Below are 14,901 nucleotides of genomic sequence, written 5' to 3'. Positions count from 1 at the left end.
ACTTCACCGTCCTTAGTGGATTTGACTCCAATCTTATCAGATATTGTGCTACATCGGTCTCAGTCTTACGCTTGGGACAATCCATTATTTTAGGTTTAGGAATCAGTCAAGCAATGTCCTACACCTAATTAGGAACTGCAGTTTAACCAAAATCAAAGAGTAAATACCAAGCCAGTAATATGCTGTGGTACTTGCCTCAACACTTGGGTTGCGTTGTTCGGCTTAGGTGGTGCTCCGTCATTTTTTGTTCTTATTCAATTTTTTTTTGATGTTTGTTAGTTTTGCCCCAAATTTTTATAGATTATTGATTCGAAAAATTAAAAAATACCCAAATATTTTGGAGAATATCTACTTTTAAGCTAAAAAAGCGAAAGAAAAATTTTAAACTAACAAACGAAACCAACAAACGCGAGAAAAATTTGAATAAGGAAGCGGAACCTAACCTTAATAAGTAAATTTAAGGAATGAAAGACAACTATGGCCCTAAAAAAAATAAAAATAAAAATCACAAGATAAAAAAAAAAGAGTTCGTTATTTAATGAGTCATTCTGTCAATCAATTAAATGGGGAAAAAGTGAGCAGCCAGTTGGACACTTAAAACCTTAATACAGTACGTAATTTAAGGAATGAAAGACAACTATGGCCCTAAAAAAAAAATCACAAGATAAAAAAAATAAAAAAAAAGAATTCGTTATTTAATGAGTCGTTCTGTCAATCGAATCGGGAAAAAGTGAGCAGCCAGTAGGACACTTAAAAGGTGAAGTCCTGTAATCTACCCCCAAAAAATAGCGGTGCAGTTAATGAAGTTCTCCTTTTGTTTTCCCCTGAAAAAAAAAAAAAAAAAAACCTTAATTAAAAAGTCGTATTTGTACAAAGAAAGAAAAAGAAAAAAGGAAGGATGCTTGGAAGAGTTTTAAAAATTCTTTCCATCTAAGGTGGAAACCCCACAGTTTTCACCATTTATTGTGGGTCCAACACGCATTCATTACAATAATTTGACTCGTTCAACTTGCAAGGCTTGCTGAGTAGTTTATTCACTAAAAAATCAGTTTGATCAGACATCGATAAATGTATCAAAAATTAGATTTTAGTTTATAAAATAAACGGTCATTGACAAACTTCAAACTTATTGATCATCTAGTTTTATAAACCAAAATTCAAATAATTTTTTATTACATGGCTCTACAAAATGAACAGTTCAGATTACTGCAATAATCGCACCGTAAGACATACAACAGGCGGTGGTGACCTAAGGTCAACAGTCCAGAGCATTTCGAAACAGGTATATTCGGAGTAGTTCGATTGCAGTGGCAGCCGGACACCTAGGAATGAGTGTGAAGCTAAACACCCAAAAATATTTATTTTTACATTTAACTTGCAGTAATACTGTCACTTTAGGTATTACTACACATTAGATGAGACTCAAATGCATCGAATGATTCCGAACATACCTGTATTTTAATCTATATTAGGACATATGTGCATAAGAGTTTTGTTGATCGATATCTATCTATACTATACTATAAGCAAATGTGTTTGTGCCTCCAACCTTTCAAATTCCTCAATCTCAATTTTCTAGATTTTTTTATTTTCTTTAATTTCTTAAAAATTGGGAGAGAGAAAGAGGGATGATGTGGAAGAGAGAGAACGTGAGAGGGGGAGGGGGAGGGGGATAGCAGGACCTGGAGAGAGAGAGAGAGAGGGGAATAAATGTGTGTGTATAATTTTTTTTTCCTTTTAATTAAACTGTTTTTCCCATTCCTAATTGATTAGTAGCACTATGGTTCTTTGTTTGTAAATGAGCCCGTTTCTTTTGAAAGTGATTAAACCTAGCGTTATGATCGTTCAATGTACGAAACGAAAAAAATAAATGGGAACTTTTTTTTGTTATTTTGTATATCGAACGAATACAATTAACGCTAGTACTTCTTGAAGCAAATGACTTGAAACTTAGGGCAAAGGGCAAAAGTCTTTTTCTGCATGTCCACAAATGAAAACTACTGAAAAGACAAGACCAAAAAAGTAAGCTTACCCTTTTTGTCTCGTTTTGTTTAGCCTCGGGCCAGATTTTTACTAACAAAACACATAAAAAATTTAATACATTTTATCATTTCGTTTTCAATAATAAAAAAGTTTCAGTATTTTACCATATCGTTTTCACTAAAAAAAAGTTGTCAACAAAATTTTTTTTTTTTTACAGTAATTCTACTCACAAATCCATCAACAACTTATTCACTACCAGAAACACCTAACAATTTTTTAACCACAAATAAAATTTTATAAAATTTTCACTACCGGCTCACTATTTTTTTGGATCATTTTTTTTTTATCCTTGCTATTTTTTATTTGCTTGCGTTAGGAGTATGTTAATTGTTTTGGATTATTTATGCGCTTCCACGAGGGGATTCAGAAAATTGAAAAAATATGATCCAGACTTGAAAATGAGTAAAGGACAAAAAAAAATCCAAAAAGGCCATCTCTTAAATCTAATTCCAACGCAGTAAGTCTACACACACATATTTTTTGCACACAAATCATGCACAGATCATGATGTGGGGCCCATACGGGACCCACACAAACGATCCAATCCGTTCATTAAATGTAAAACATTTTTTCAAGGGTCTCCGCAAAAAAATCAACTTAATCTGATACCTATAAGTGCACAATCCAATCATCTAATTTTTCATTATTTGGAAATCTTAATCAAAAGTTGAATGATTAGATCAAGCACCTATAGGTATCGGATTGAGTTGATGTTCCGCGAGAGCCCTTGAAAAAATATTTTAAATTTAATGAACGGTTCAGATCGTTTGTGTGAGACCCATAGTGGACTCCACACCATGATCCGTGCACGATTTGTGTGCAAAAATCTGTGTGTAGTAGCATTGATTCCAACGTGATTAGGAAAATTACTGGAAAAAAAAAAAAAAAGAAGACGAAATAGAATTTGTCACCTATAGATCAATCTTCGAAGCAAACCATAGACCTTCAAAACACATGTTGGCAAGTCGTCGTGTAAGTCGAAGCAAAAGTTCAAAGCAAGAAAATGCATGTGTTCTAAAACAACATCCCACGGTATCCGATAAACTTGATTTTGACGTGATCTATTTCGACATATTTTAAAAAGTGAATGGTTTGGATCATTGACGCGAGCCTGAAAAAAGGCACATGCAAACAGGTGACATCGAATTTTGCCTAAGTCGTTGTCTCTGTTCCAAAACACCTTCTTAAAAAATAAATATTTATTTCATATTTTCAAACTCAAAAATAATGTAAATGAAAAATAATTTTTTAATTTTTTTGTACCGTTTAAAAGATCTCAATGAGGTCTATCAAACAAGATACATATTGCTAAGAAAATTATTTGCGTAAACACATTTTTTTGAGCTTAAAATTGCCTTCTTAAAAAAAGTACTTATTTTGAGTTCCGGAACGGGCGTCAAAGCAAAAGTTCACAGCAACAAAATGCGTTGATGGATTTAAAACTTAAAACACTTTAAATTTGTGCTTCTCAAAAATTTTACTCGTTGTTAAAAAAACTCATTCTTGGAAAGTGAATTCATGAAGAATTATTGTATGGATAGCCACTCAAATTTATATCTAAATATCTTCTTCAGTTAATTTTTTTTCAAAAATCAAAAACGAATTCTCGGTCTTTTTGGCCAAACCAAAGTCGTATAATACACATGTGTACATGAGCATGTGGTGAAACACAAACCGAGCGTGAAATCGTCTTTCAAAAATATCCCTAACTATTAAAATTCACGAGAACTAAAATATACAACGACAGCGCAGAGGATAATTGAGAGTGATGATTGCATGATGCAAACATTCCGCTGAATGATTATGCACGTGGCCCGGTCTGATCATAGTACTCCCTCCGTCCCACTTTAAATGTTTCTTACTGAAATCCATACAATTTCAAACCCCAAAAATGTATATTTCTACATATTATTTTTTTTTCTTACACCAAAATAACAAAATAACATGCATGTAGAAATATATATTTTTTGTTTGAAAATGTACGGATTCCAATAGGGAACGTACTATTTAATTAAAAGTGGGACGGAGGGAGTAACATTTCAGAATGCAAAAAAAAAAAAAAAAAGAGGTGTGGTTGAATTGGAAAGTTTTCCTTAATGACCACATGGGTGGAGTGGTACAACCCTTGAATAATGGCTTCCTATTTAACTTAGCCAGTTAGCCCTGTCCCATGGGAGCTGAGGGCATTAACTAAGATCCATCAATCAATCAATATAACTATATAGTTCCATCATAGATATTTTATTATTCACCACAAAAACAAGAAGAAGAAGAAGAAGAAAAAAAAGTACAATTAATTAGGTCTCTTTTTGTTCAATGCAGGGTACCCTTCACTTTCCTCTTCATTAATATGTCATTTTCACCTTACCTACGCTGTGTACATCTTTTCCCTTGAAACCATGTGATTTTCGCTTTCTCAAAATATTTGATGACAACTTCCAAGCTATATAGTAGCTAGAGGGATTGCTAATTTACTTTATGCGGATTTGGTCGATAGGGGTTGTTTATCCCCGGGCTGTGAACGCTTTCTAATTATTATTTAATGCAACGTTCATTTACCAAAAAAGAAGAAGAAGAGAGAGGATTATAATAGAAACTAAATAACTAATCTTCACACTCTACTTAGTTTAATACTTGTGCACTTTTTTTTCTTCTTATTTTTATCAATATGACTTTATAAAAATTAAATTGTAATGCGTAATGAAACGGCGAACTTGCAACTTTCCTATCTTGCATTGCATTTGAAAATTTGGATTTCGAAGGGCATGTTTGGTTGCCTACTTTTTATTTTTTATTATGAATTGTGCAAAATCTGTTTTGCATGTATCATCCAAACACTTATACATATTTCCACTATAATTCAAGGTTCTATAACCTACAATTTCCAATCTAGAATTTCAAAAATAATTGGCTCCCAAACACCCCGACAATATTGCGCTCTAGAACACACTTTAATTTTATATCAATTTCTAAGGATGTAGAGTTTTTAGTAAAATCTTTTTGCCGTTTAAAAAAAAAATGTTTTTAATGTCTAGATTTGCTAAAAATATATGTACATCGATTTAGACTATTGATTGTATAAATTAATGAACGACTCAAATAACGTACTATACCCCTGTAGGGTTGTAGTCCTCGGGTCCGGGAGGTGGTCCGGGAGGGAGTACGTAGTAGAGGCCGAACTAACTTCACATGCACGTGATGTGTTTCAGTACTTGAGGAGTTGCACTACCAAAACATATTGCCTGATCACTACTGTCGATGAGGAATTGGTTCGGATCATCTATCTCGGTAATTAATGGTTCAGATATGTTTGTTATTTTTTATCGGTCAAAGTTAATTTTTTACCGGTAAAAAATAGCATACATATCTGAACTATTATTTGCCAAAATAGACTATATGAATTTGCTGTGTAGGGTGCACTACGGGGAGTGTCTGGCCTCCAAGATCGCGGGATCCCCATTGATGGTTACTTGTAGAAAAACAACAAACAAGTCCTACGTTTTTTCCATCAAAATCCTTTTCTGTTAACATCATATGATCATCATGCTTTCTTTACCTTAGATTTTTTTTTTTTTTCAAACCATCGAGATCGTTTACGAGCCATTTTGTTGGTATTGCTTATTTGTTTATCGTCAATTTTTCAACAATTATAATATTACCTTTTTTATTTATTTATCACATCAAGTCAAACAATAAAAAGGGTAAAAACAAAACCATGGTAAAAAGATTAATATTAAAAGTCTAAAACCCCAAAAAAGATAATTCTCCCAAATAAAGGCCCAAGGCAAATAGTTTTCATCTTTTTTTTTCTAATTGATTTTTTACCTTTATTCATACAAAGTTACTGAATTATTCTGTGGCATGTGAAAAATTAAACAGCAAGAATAATATTATAAATTCACATTTGTAGAAAAAGGAATGCAGATATAAAGAAGAAAACACAAATCACTTCCCTCTATTTATGGTGTACGTGTTCTTTTTTATCAGCAAAAAAAGAAAGATTTTATTTCTCTTTATAGTCTAAAAAATGTTAATGATAGCATATTTTGATAGGACTTGATACCCTTTAATGATGATGAGACACTTTTTTTTTTCTCGGCAAAGGAAAAAATTTATTAGACTCGAAGAGGGTACATCGAGTAAAATGAAAAGGAGAACCAGAAAGTTCACTACAACCTCTAGGGAAAAGAAAATTAAAAAAAAAAAAAAAGTTACACCAAAAAGTACATCTAAATCATGAGTCTTCTAACACCATCAAGGTGTCTTTTGAAATTTTCCACCGTATACACCTTTACATCAAATCTGACTTTGACCCACAGAGCTGCCCTTATTTTGATTAATTTTACCACTTGGTTGAGATCAGCAGCTTTGTTGTTGAAGACAACATCATTCATTGTAATCCAAATAGACCACAACGTTGCAAATAAACAGCACTCCCAAAAGTATTTTTCCAGATTTCTGAACCAAAAAGAAAACTACCAAGAAGATAACCCCGATAGATTCGAAGGAATCACCCAATCTATATTTTACCACTCAGCTATTTCCGACCAAATTTGCCTAGAAAACAAGCACGTTAGCAGGACATGCTCTAGTGTTTCCACTTTCAGTAGACAAAATGGACATGTCAAAGCCTGCTCATTCATTCCCAACAAAATGTTTCTACTATTCAAGAAAGATCTAGTCGCAATTCTATTTTGACACACCAGCCAAACAAGAATCTCTACCTTTGGAGGACTAAAATTTCTCCACAAAGATCCAAGTCCAGTATTGGGGGTAAAAGCATATGCTTCCCATAGACCATACACTGACTTCACAAAAAACATATTATTAGAATTACCAATCCAAAGTATTGCATCCATTCTTGTCGGCTCCATAACTACATTCTGTAATCTTACTACTAACTCATCGTACTATGCTCTTTCCCTCTGAAATATTCTCCTCCGAAATAACAAAGTCTTATCCCCACTGCCTTCTATATTGATCATATTACAAACCAACTCCTCTTTTTGCATCGATGCCAAATAAAGTCTAGGATATTCCTCTTGCAACGTTTGATCCCATAGCCATTTGTGCTATCAGAACAATGTATTACTACCTGAGTTAACTTGAATTTTGAAATTTGCTTAGATTATGTTTCTCACCTCATTAGCTGAATTTCCAATTTCACACATGTCTTTTCAAATTGTAGATGTTCGGCCTGAAGATGGTAATTTGGGGAGTCAATCTTGATGTGATAACCCATACTTCTTAAAGATAGACATGAAATAAATAGACAGATTATTATTATTTGAATTGATAAGTGTCAACTAAATCTCCTCTTCCATACTGCCAATCTTTTCTCCACTCTATCTACTACAAGTTGCCAAGTTTGAATTTTTCTAGGATTAGCACCAAGTGGGAGCCCAAGGTAATTCAATGGGAGAGATCCCACACGACACCCATCATCTGAGCTGTTAGGATCGTCACACACACGCACATGATTTACGAGTATAAACAATAAAGAATCAACATAGAGATATACATGGTTCCCCAAAATCGGGTACGTCCATGGGAATGAGAGCGACTGCTGTTCTTTATTGTCACAGTATGAATTAGGGTTTACAACATAAAGTATTTATAACTACTCTATTCTAATCCTAACCGGATTTGGCCTATATCCCAAAAATGCCCTTGTACGATATGGTACCATACCACGGGAGGACCGTGGGGGGCTACGCCCCCCGCACCCCCCAATTACGGAATGCCTGGGCCGAAGTCTACTTTCACTAGATCATCGGCAATGCGCCAGATGCCGTCGTTCCGCTCCTCTATGCTCCTGCATCTGGCCTTCTTTCTAGAACTCCTTAGTATCTCTTCCTACTTAACATATGAGCCATAGTTCTAACATGAGCTAATATTTTCATATCCTAATCTAGACATTTAACCCTACAGAACACACTCTTTGAGAAATTGATTTTCAGACCAAACACGAGTTGAAAAATCACTACTACAATAATAGATATGCGTCAGGCTAAGGAGATTCACAAAGATCATGGTTTTCAGTGAAAACGTGATAAAAAGTGGTGCTTAAATTTTTTTATCTCAGTTTAAGTCCAAAGCTGAGATAAAAAGTGAGTTTTAGCACGAAATAAAAGACCTCGCTCTTGCGGTGAGATAAAAGAAAAACAACCTCACCCTTACAGCGTGATAAAAGATTTTAGGGCAGAAAAAATGAGATAAAAGATCTCGCTCACAAGAGCGAGATAAAAGATCTCGCTCTTGTGGCGAGATAAAAGAGAAAAGATCTTACCCTTGTGGCGTGATAAAAAAGAGAAAAAATCTCACCCTTGTGGCGTGATAAAAGATTTTAAGGCGGAAAAGAATGAGATAAAAGATCTCGCTCTTGTGGCGAGATAAAAGAAAAATGACCTCACCCTTGTAGCGTGATAAAAAACTTTAGCACCAAAAAAAGTGAGATAAATGATCTCACTCTTGCAGTGAGATAAAAAGCCTACCTATTTAGGTGCGCAGTCTGAATTTTCACGTGGGCGGGCTAGTACTCATTTAGGCAGACTTTGAAAAGTTATGTGAGAAAACGATGTCGTTTAAGAACTTCGAAAAAAATTTTTTTTTTTTTTATACAAAAGGTAAGAAGATAAATCCTAATTACACTCATCCCAAAAAATCTTTACATTTCATCCATCTTCACGCCCAAAGAGAGATAGAGAGAGAGTGAAAGAGAAGACAAATCTCACAACTAGGTTCCACCAGTGCTTAGTTGTTTCTTTGACGATGGGCAAACTATTCCACTAGTGTCCGATTTTCACCTGGGCGAGCCGTGATCTTTATGGTTTATTATAGTAGTGAAATTTAGTTATTTTGGATGTCTTCCAAGTATACGTTTGACATATTAGGTAAACTTTTTTTTTTGCCCCAAGAAAATTTTTTAGTGACCAACAACTAATTTTGATTGGCAAAAGATTTGTTGTCGTATTTTTAAAAATTTTTAAACAATGTTTATGTGTGTATTTTTATATATTTTAATATCATGTTAATTGCATTTCAAAAAATTCAGCAAATTTTAAGGGGAAAAAAAAGTTTTCACACTTTAGAAGTAAGTATAAATATTTTTGTTTTCCTAATGTAACAGAAGTTCTTGGCTAGCTTAGTGGTAAAGGATTGGGAAATCAACTAAGGGTACGTGGGTTCGAAACTTGACAATGACAAGAAAAGATGGTTTAGTAGATACAAAGAAAAGATCACGTGCAATGATTTTTCATCTCAGTTTATGATAGTGTGATCAATTTGAACTTTCAATCACGGTTATAAACCGTGATCTAAAGTGACATACAATCACATTCAGAAAAGAGAAATGATCACGCCCTAGAGAAACAATCACGGTTTATAACCGTGATAAAAGAGAAACGATCACGCCTTTTGGCCGTGATTGTTTCTCTCTTTCAATCACGGTTTATAACCGTGATAAAAGAGAGTGACTTACAATCACACTTAGATCCATCACTGTAGCAGGAGTGTGATGAAAAACTTACAATCACGGCTAATTACTGTGATCTTTATGGTTTATTGTAGTAGTGAATCCTGAGAATCCTTTTCAAAACTACCATTTCCTCCATCTTGTTTTGGCAAAAAATCAGTGTATCATCCGTAAATTGTAAATGAGAAACAACCTCCCCATTCGTTCCCACCTGAACTCCATTAATTAACCCAATTGATCTAGCTCTTTCCAGCAAAATATTTAAGGCTTCCACAACCAAATTGAAAAGGTAGGGGGGTAATGAGTCCCCTTGTCTAAGACCTTTGTTAGTTTAAACTCTTTTGTAGCAGATCCATTGGCAAGAATTGACATCAAAACCGCTAAAATACATTCCTTAACCCATTGACACCACTTATTCCCACAACCCACCTTTGTAAGCATATCAATAAAAAATCCTTAATTAACACAGTCATATGCCCTTTCAAAATCAAGTTTTAGTATTAATCAACCATGAGTCTTGTTTTTTCAGAAATCAATAACTTAATTTGCTATTATGACCCCATCAAGAATCTGTTTTCCACCAATGGAAGCAGTCTAAGTTTCCCCAATAATCTTTGGGAGAACTTTTCTTAATCTATCAGTCAAAACTTTAAATAGAAGCTTATACACCTTACCAACCATACTAATTAGTCTGATGATGTGACACATTAACCACATGTAACTCGAAAATTCTATACCCAATAAAAAAGAAGTCAAAAAAGGAGTAGAGGAACCATTCTCAAATTGTACTTCACACTTACATTGAATTAGGATTACAAAGAAGTCAAGATCAGGCAGAACTCGAAATTTAGGGGTTTGTTCTCATCTAAGGTTTGATTAGGTTCGAACACTCTCAAGTCTCATGCGCTATTAAATTTGTTGAGGTCAATTCATACAGAATTTTGTCTTGCCTATAAGCGGGCAACAAAAATCTCAAGATTAGTTGAACTGTGCGTAAGCTGATCGACCTGAATAATTGACTTGTGAAAAAGGCATAAAAGTCAAGATTAACGATTCATACGTATTACTAAATGCAGTTGAAACTTGAAATCAACTTTACACCGACGTTTTCCCCCCGGGGGGGAGGGGAGGGGGCCAGGGTGTTTATGGAGTTAAAAGTACTAGTAATTGAAGTTGTTGCGTATTTATCAATGATCATGAGCTAATGATCATCGCCACTTCTATAACTACATCTTGTTTCTCTCTATGCACGTACGTACTCCTCCTCCTCCTCCTTCTCCTCTCTCTCTCTCTCTCTCTCTCTCTCTCTCTCTCTATAGATCTCTGTGGAAGGTGGGAGGTGTGAAGAATCTGAAGATGGTACAATCAAAGAAGTTCAGAGGTGTCAGGCAGCGCCACTGGGGTTCCTGGGTTTCAGAAATTCGCCATCCTTTACTGTAACTACACATGCTCCCTCTCTCCCTCCCCCACTCTCTCTCTAAAAAACACGCCTTGTTTGGATTCAAACTTCAAAAAAAATATTTAACTCAAAAAATATTCATTACTTCGATCATTATTCTTATTTTTCTCTCCTCTCTTCAATCATTATTATCATTTTTCTCTTTATCTCTCTTCACTCATTACCCCTATCTCAAAACATTATCCTAATTTCTCTCAAATTATTACTCTAAAAACCAAATCCAAAAATTTTTCAAAAAGAGAACCAAACACAGCAGTTAACCTCTCTCTATCCCTCTCTCCCTCTCTTGTGTCACTACAAGAAAAATTGCATTAGGCGACGAATGAAAATCATTACAAATTGCATATTTTTTGTCACAAATAATATAGGTGAAACAATTTGTCGACTAAAGATTGTCGATGATTTTTACCTGGTGACGAAATCTATTTTTCGTCACCTATAGTACCTTTTGGCGACAAAAAATTTCGTCACGAAAAAATGACTTGATAACGAAATTATCTTCGTCACCTATTGTGTTTTTTGACGACAAAAAATTTCATCACAAATTATTTCCTTTGACTTGTCTAAGGTGATCCATCGGTGACGAAATTTTTCGTCGCCAATATAATATATAACACATACATTTAATATTAAAATATATTTTGAGCGGCATTTTGAACCATTAAACATTCAAATTAACAATTTTGATAAACATGAAAGTCGTAGCTCTTTATGTTATTTTTCAAACCCAATTGAAATTATCTCAATCGGAGTTGAGTAAAGAGTTATGCCCGAAATATATTTGGTGACAAAGCATAATTCATAAATTTCGTCACCAAAGGTATCCATTTGGCGACGAAATATTTTTTTCGTCACCGAATAAGTTCTTTGGCGACAAAAAATAATTACGTCTCCTTTTTTACTCTTTTGGCGACGAAAATTTTATTTCATCGCCAAATAGGTACCTTTGGTAACAAAATAATTTCGTCGGGGAAGTTGTCAAAACAGTAACAAAATTATTTTTTCATCGCCAAATATATTCATTTAGCGATGAAATTAAATTTTGTCGCCACTTTTTTGTTACTGAACATACTTTTTCTTGTAGTGTGTGGTGTGCTAAAGATCATGCTAGCCATATGCATTAATGCATGTATACAATGGACTCATTGCTTGTAAATTTTGTTACTAGACAAATATTTAAGTATATATTTTCGTTTTATTATTCAGTTGCTGTTTAGCAAAGATCATAAAATAAATTAGGAAATCACTTATTCACAAGTCTAGGTGCTATAGGATTAATACTTTCCATTTTCCATCACACGAAAGAATCATTTTCCCTCTAGCTAGTAATATATTTTAGTAATTTCTTAGTAACATTAAAGTATTTCCAAAATATCACTTACTGTTATCATTCTTTCTTCAAATTTTTTATTTATAAAACCTCAAAAAAAAAAAAAAACTTTTTGATTCCTTAAAAAAGTGGGTTATTTCTTATTTCGAATTAATAACGTGAGAATTAACTTCGATGAATTGGCACGTGCAGGAAGAGAAGGGTATGGCTAGGTACATTTGACACAGCAGAAGAGGCAGCCAAGGCATATGACCAAGCTGCCATTTTAATGAACGGAAGAAATGCGAAAACCAACTTCCCAACAACCCAGAATTCAGAAGGAGATCCAGGGACAGCTGCTACTGATCAAGACTCATCATCCCTCTCTTCCACCTCCACGGGCGCCCTGTCGGAGATTTTACGGGCGAAGCTCCGGAAAAGCAGTAAAGCACCGTCCCCGTCACTCACATGTTTGAGGCTTGATACTGAGAATTCCCACATAGGGGTGTGGCAGAAGCACGCCGGGGAGTGCTCGGATTCGAATTGGGTCATGAGGGTCGAGCTTGAGAAGAGGAATGACAGTATCATTGGGGAGGACGCAACGGCGGCATTGCCCTCGTCAAGCTTTTCTCCGGCATTCATGGAAGCCGGGCCAAGCTTGAGTGCTCATGAGATGGAGGAAGAGGAGAGGATCGCGCTTCAAATGATTGAGGAACTTCTTGATCAAGACCACGAGATTAGGTAGTGTTTGGTTCACTATAATGAAGTTCCAGTGAACAAGATAATGTTTTTGAGAATAAATTCTTTAAACATTTGTTTACTCTAAATCAATTACATTACGCCGGCCACATTGCAAAACAGTGGTTACAATCAATAAAACATGACGACGTGGCGCAACATAATTGATTTGGAAGAAACAAATATTTACACCAGCGGTGTAAAGAATTTAATCTCAATATTTTTTAATGCTTTTGGAGTTTAAAGATTGAGACAGTACAGCTTTGGTATTTATGCTTGCTCTCCTAACTTGGAAAGCCAAGTACTTGAAGAAAAAGAAAAAAAGGAGTTCAGAATGTCGCGCGTGCTGTCAAGTCGTGCGACATATATAGAATTATCCAGACACAAAAATGTAAATTTTATCGGGGTTTACAGTATTACTGAATTGATTCTATATATGTTGTTTAGCTTGGTTGATATTGTGGTGTTGTATTCTGGATTCATAAATATGGTTTCGAAAAGAGAGTGGAATTTGGGGTTTTTGTTAGTTTTCACTTGGTGTGCATCAGATATTTGTTTTGTTTTTTGGAAGGGATCAAAATTCATATGTTGTGTAACTTAGTGACAAAATCCTATTCTATTTTGTTATGGTGTTCATTGTACAGAGGGAGATATTTTTAGTTAATAGCTTACCACACAAATGATGGGAGAAATTTTTGGGTGCCGAGCGGTAGCAGGTGGTGGTACCCTCGCGCGTTCCAGCCATCCAAACATGTTTTAGACGGCTCAGATTTCTATTCCCTCTCTCTCTCTCTCTCTCTCTCACTCTCTCCTCACCCGACCATTCTCTCTCCTTTTTTTTCTCTCTCAAATATTCGGATCATTCGAAATAAATTTGGACGATTGAGATCGCGCGTCGGATACCGCGTGTACTATACCCGCCCGACACCCAAAAATTTCTCAAATGATAGACAAGATTGTCTGGTGTCGTCTTATTTCGTTGGAAAAACGTGCGTAACGCCTGTATATCCAAGTTGGCCTACCAGATGGGGTAACTTTTTTCAAGCATATTCTTCTGACTAAACCGGCTGGATAACTTCTCTGATCAGTAACATAGATCTTTCTGTTAGGACCGTGAAGGACACCATGCACACAAACAACGCAGTGATTTCAGAGAAAAACTTCCTTCAATTATATATTCACACAATATACAATAAAGATGAAAAAACTCTTTGGGAACCACACGCCGGTTCCTCTCCGGGAGGCCACAACTCGGCCCCCCGCACTCGCCTCACCCTCTCCCTCACATTATGTCACACATAAATCTCAAATACGCCTCGGTATTTATAGAGTATTAAGTCTTGACCTCCAAGGCTTCCTATTGCCTTATAATTCCTTTTCCTACTCGGACTAGGAAATGCATCAAGAAGGAAACTCTTCCATAGTAATACCGCCAAGTATGGAACTCCTCCAACTTGTCATAGGATTTGATTCTCTAACCAAAACCGAATATAATATAACTACACGCGAATAATTACCAAGCACCCTCTCGATAAATTATCACACGTGGGTGAAGCCCAACAATCACCCCCTCGCCCATGTGGGATGATTTTGCACCCCCTCACCTAGGTGCACCGGAGTGCTCGCATCCTCGCAGGACATGATCTGTGACTCCATCTCTCCTTATGCGGCCGCACGTCCTAGAGAAAATCCAGTCACAAAATCAACAAAGGAAGAGACCCCAATGATGCATTGTCTGGTCTCCATCTCAATCCCTCTGTCCGGAGCTTCCATGAACATCTCCCAAACAACCAGTTGCCCGCTGTCTGCAGATTATTCCATACACAATTTGATTCGGTAACCGACACTCCTATACATCTCAGGTCATGACTCCTCGTA

At 35.5% G+C, this 14,901-nt stretch overlaps 1 protein-coding gene across 1 annotated transcript; it reads left to right on the top strand.

Moving 5' to 3' along the window:
- The first annotated feature begins 10,650 nt into the window (after nt 1–10,650).
- LOC131320235 (ethylene-responsive transcription factor WIN1-like) lies at nt 10,651–13,556 on the top strand. Its single transcript, XM_058350871.1, has 2 exons — nt 10,651–10,953; nt 12,499–13,556. The coding sequence occupies exons 1-2, from the start codon at nt 10,763–10,765 to the stop codon at nt 13,028–13,030; spliced, it is 723 nt and encodes a 240-aa protein (XP_058206854.1). The 5' UTR covers nt 10,651–10,762; the 3' UTR covers nt 13,031–13,556.
- Nucleotides 13,557–14,901: the final 1,345 nt, after the last annotated feature.

Source organism: Rhododendron vialii, chromosome 3a (genome assembly GCF_030253575.1).
Source record: "Rhododendron vialii isolate Sample 1 chromosome 3a, ASM3025357v1".
Classification (NCBI taxonomy): domain Eukaryota; kingdom Viridiplantae; phylum Streptophyta; class Magnoliopsida; order Ericales; family Ericaceae; genus Rhododendron; species Rhododendron vialii.
The sequence above is the reverse complement of the archived record's forward strand: the minus strand, read 5'-3'. Positions and strand labels throughout refer to the sequence as shown.

Coding starts and splice junctions, on each gene's coding strand:
- LOC131320235 (XM_058350871.1), top strand. CDS start 10,763: ATGCACGTACGTACTCCTCCTCCTCCTCCTTCTCCTCTCTCTCTCTCT. Junction 10,954..12,498: donor GAAATTCGCCATCCTTTACT/GTAACTACACAT, acceptor TGGCACGTGCAG/GAAGAGAAGGGTATGGCTAG.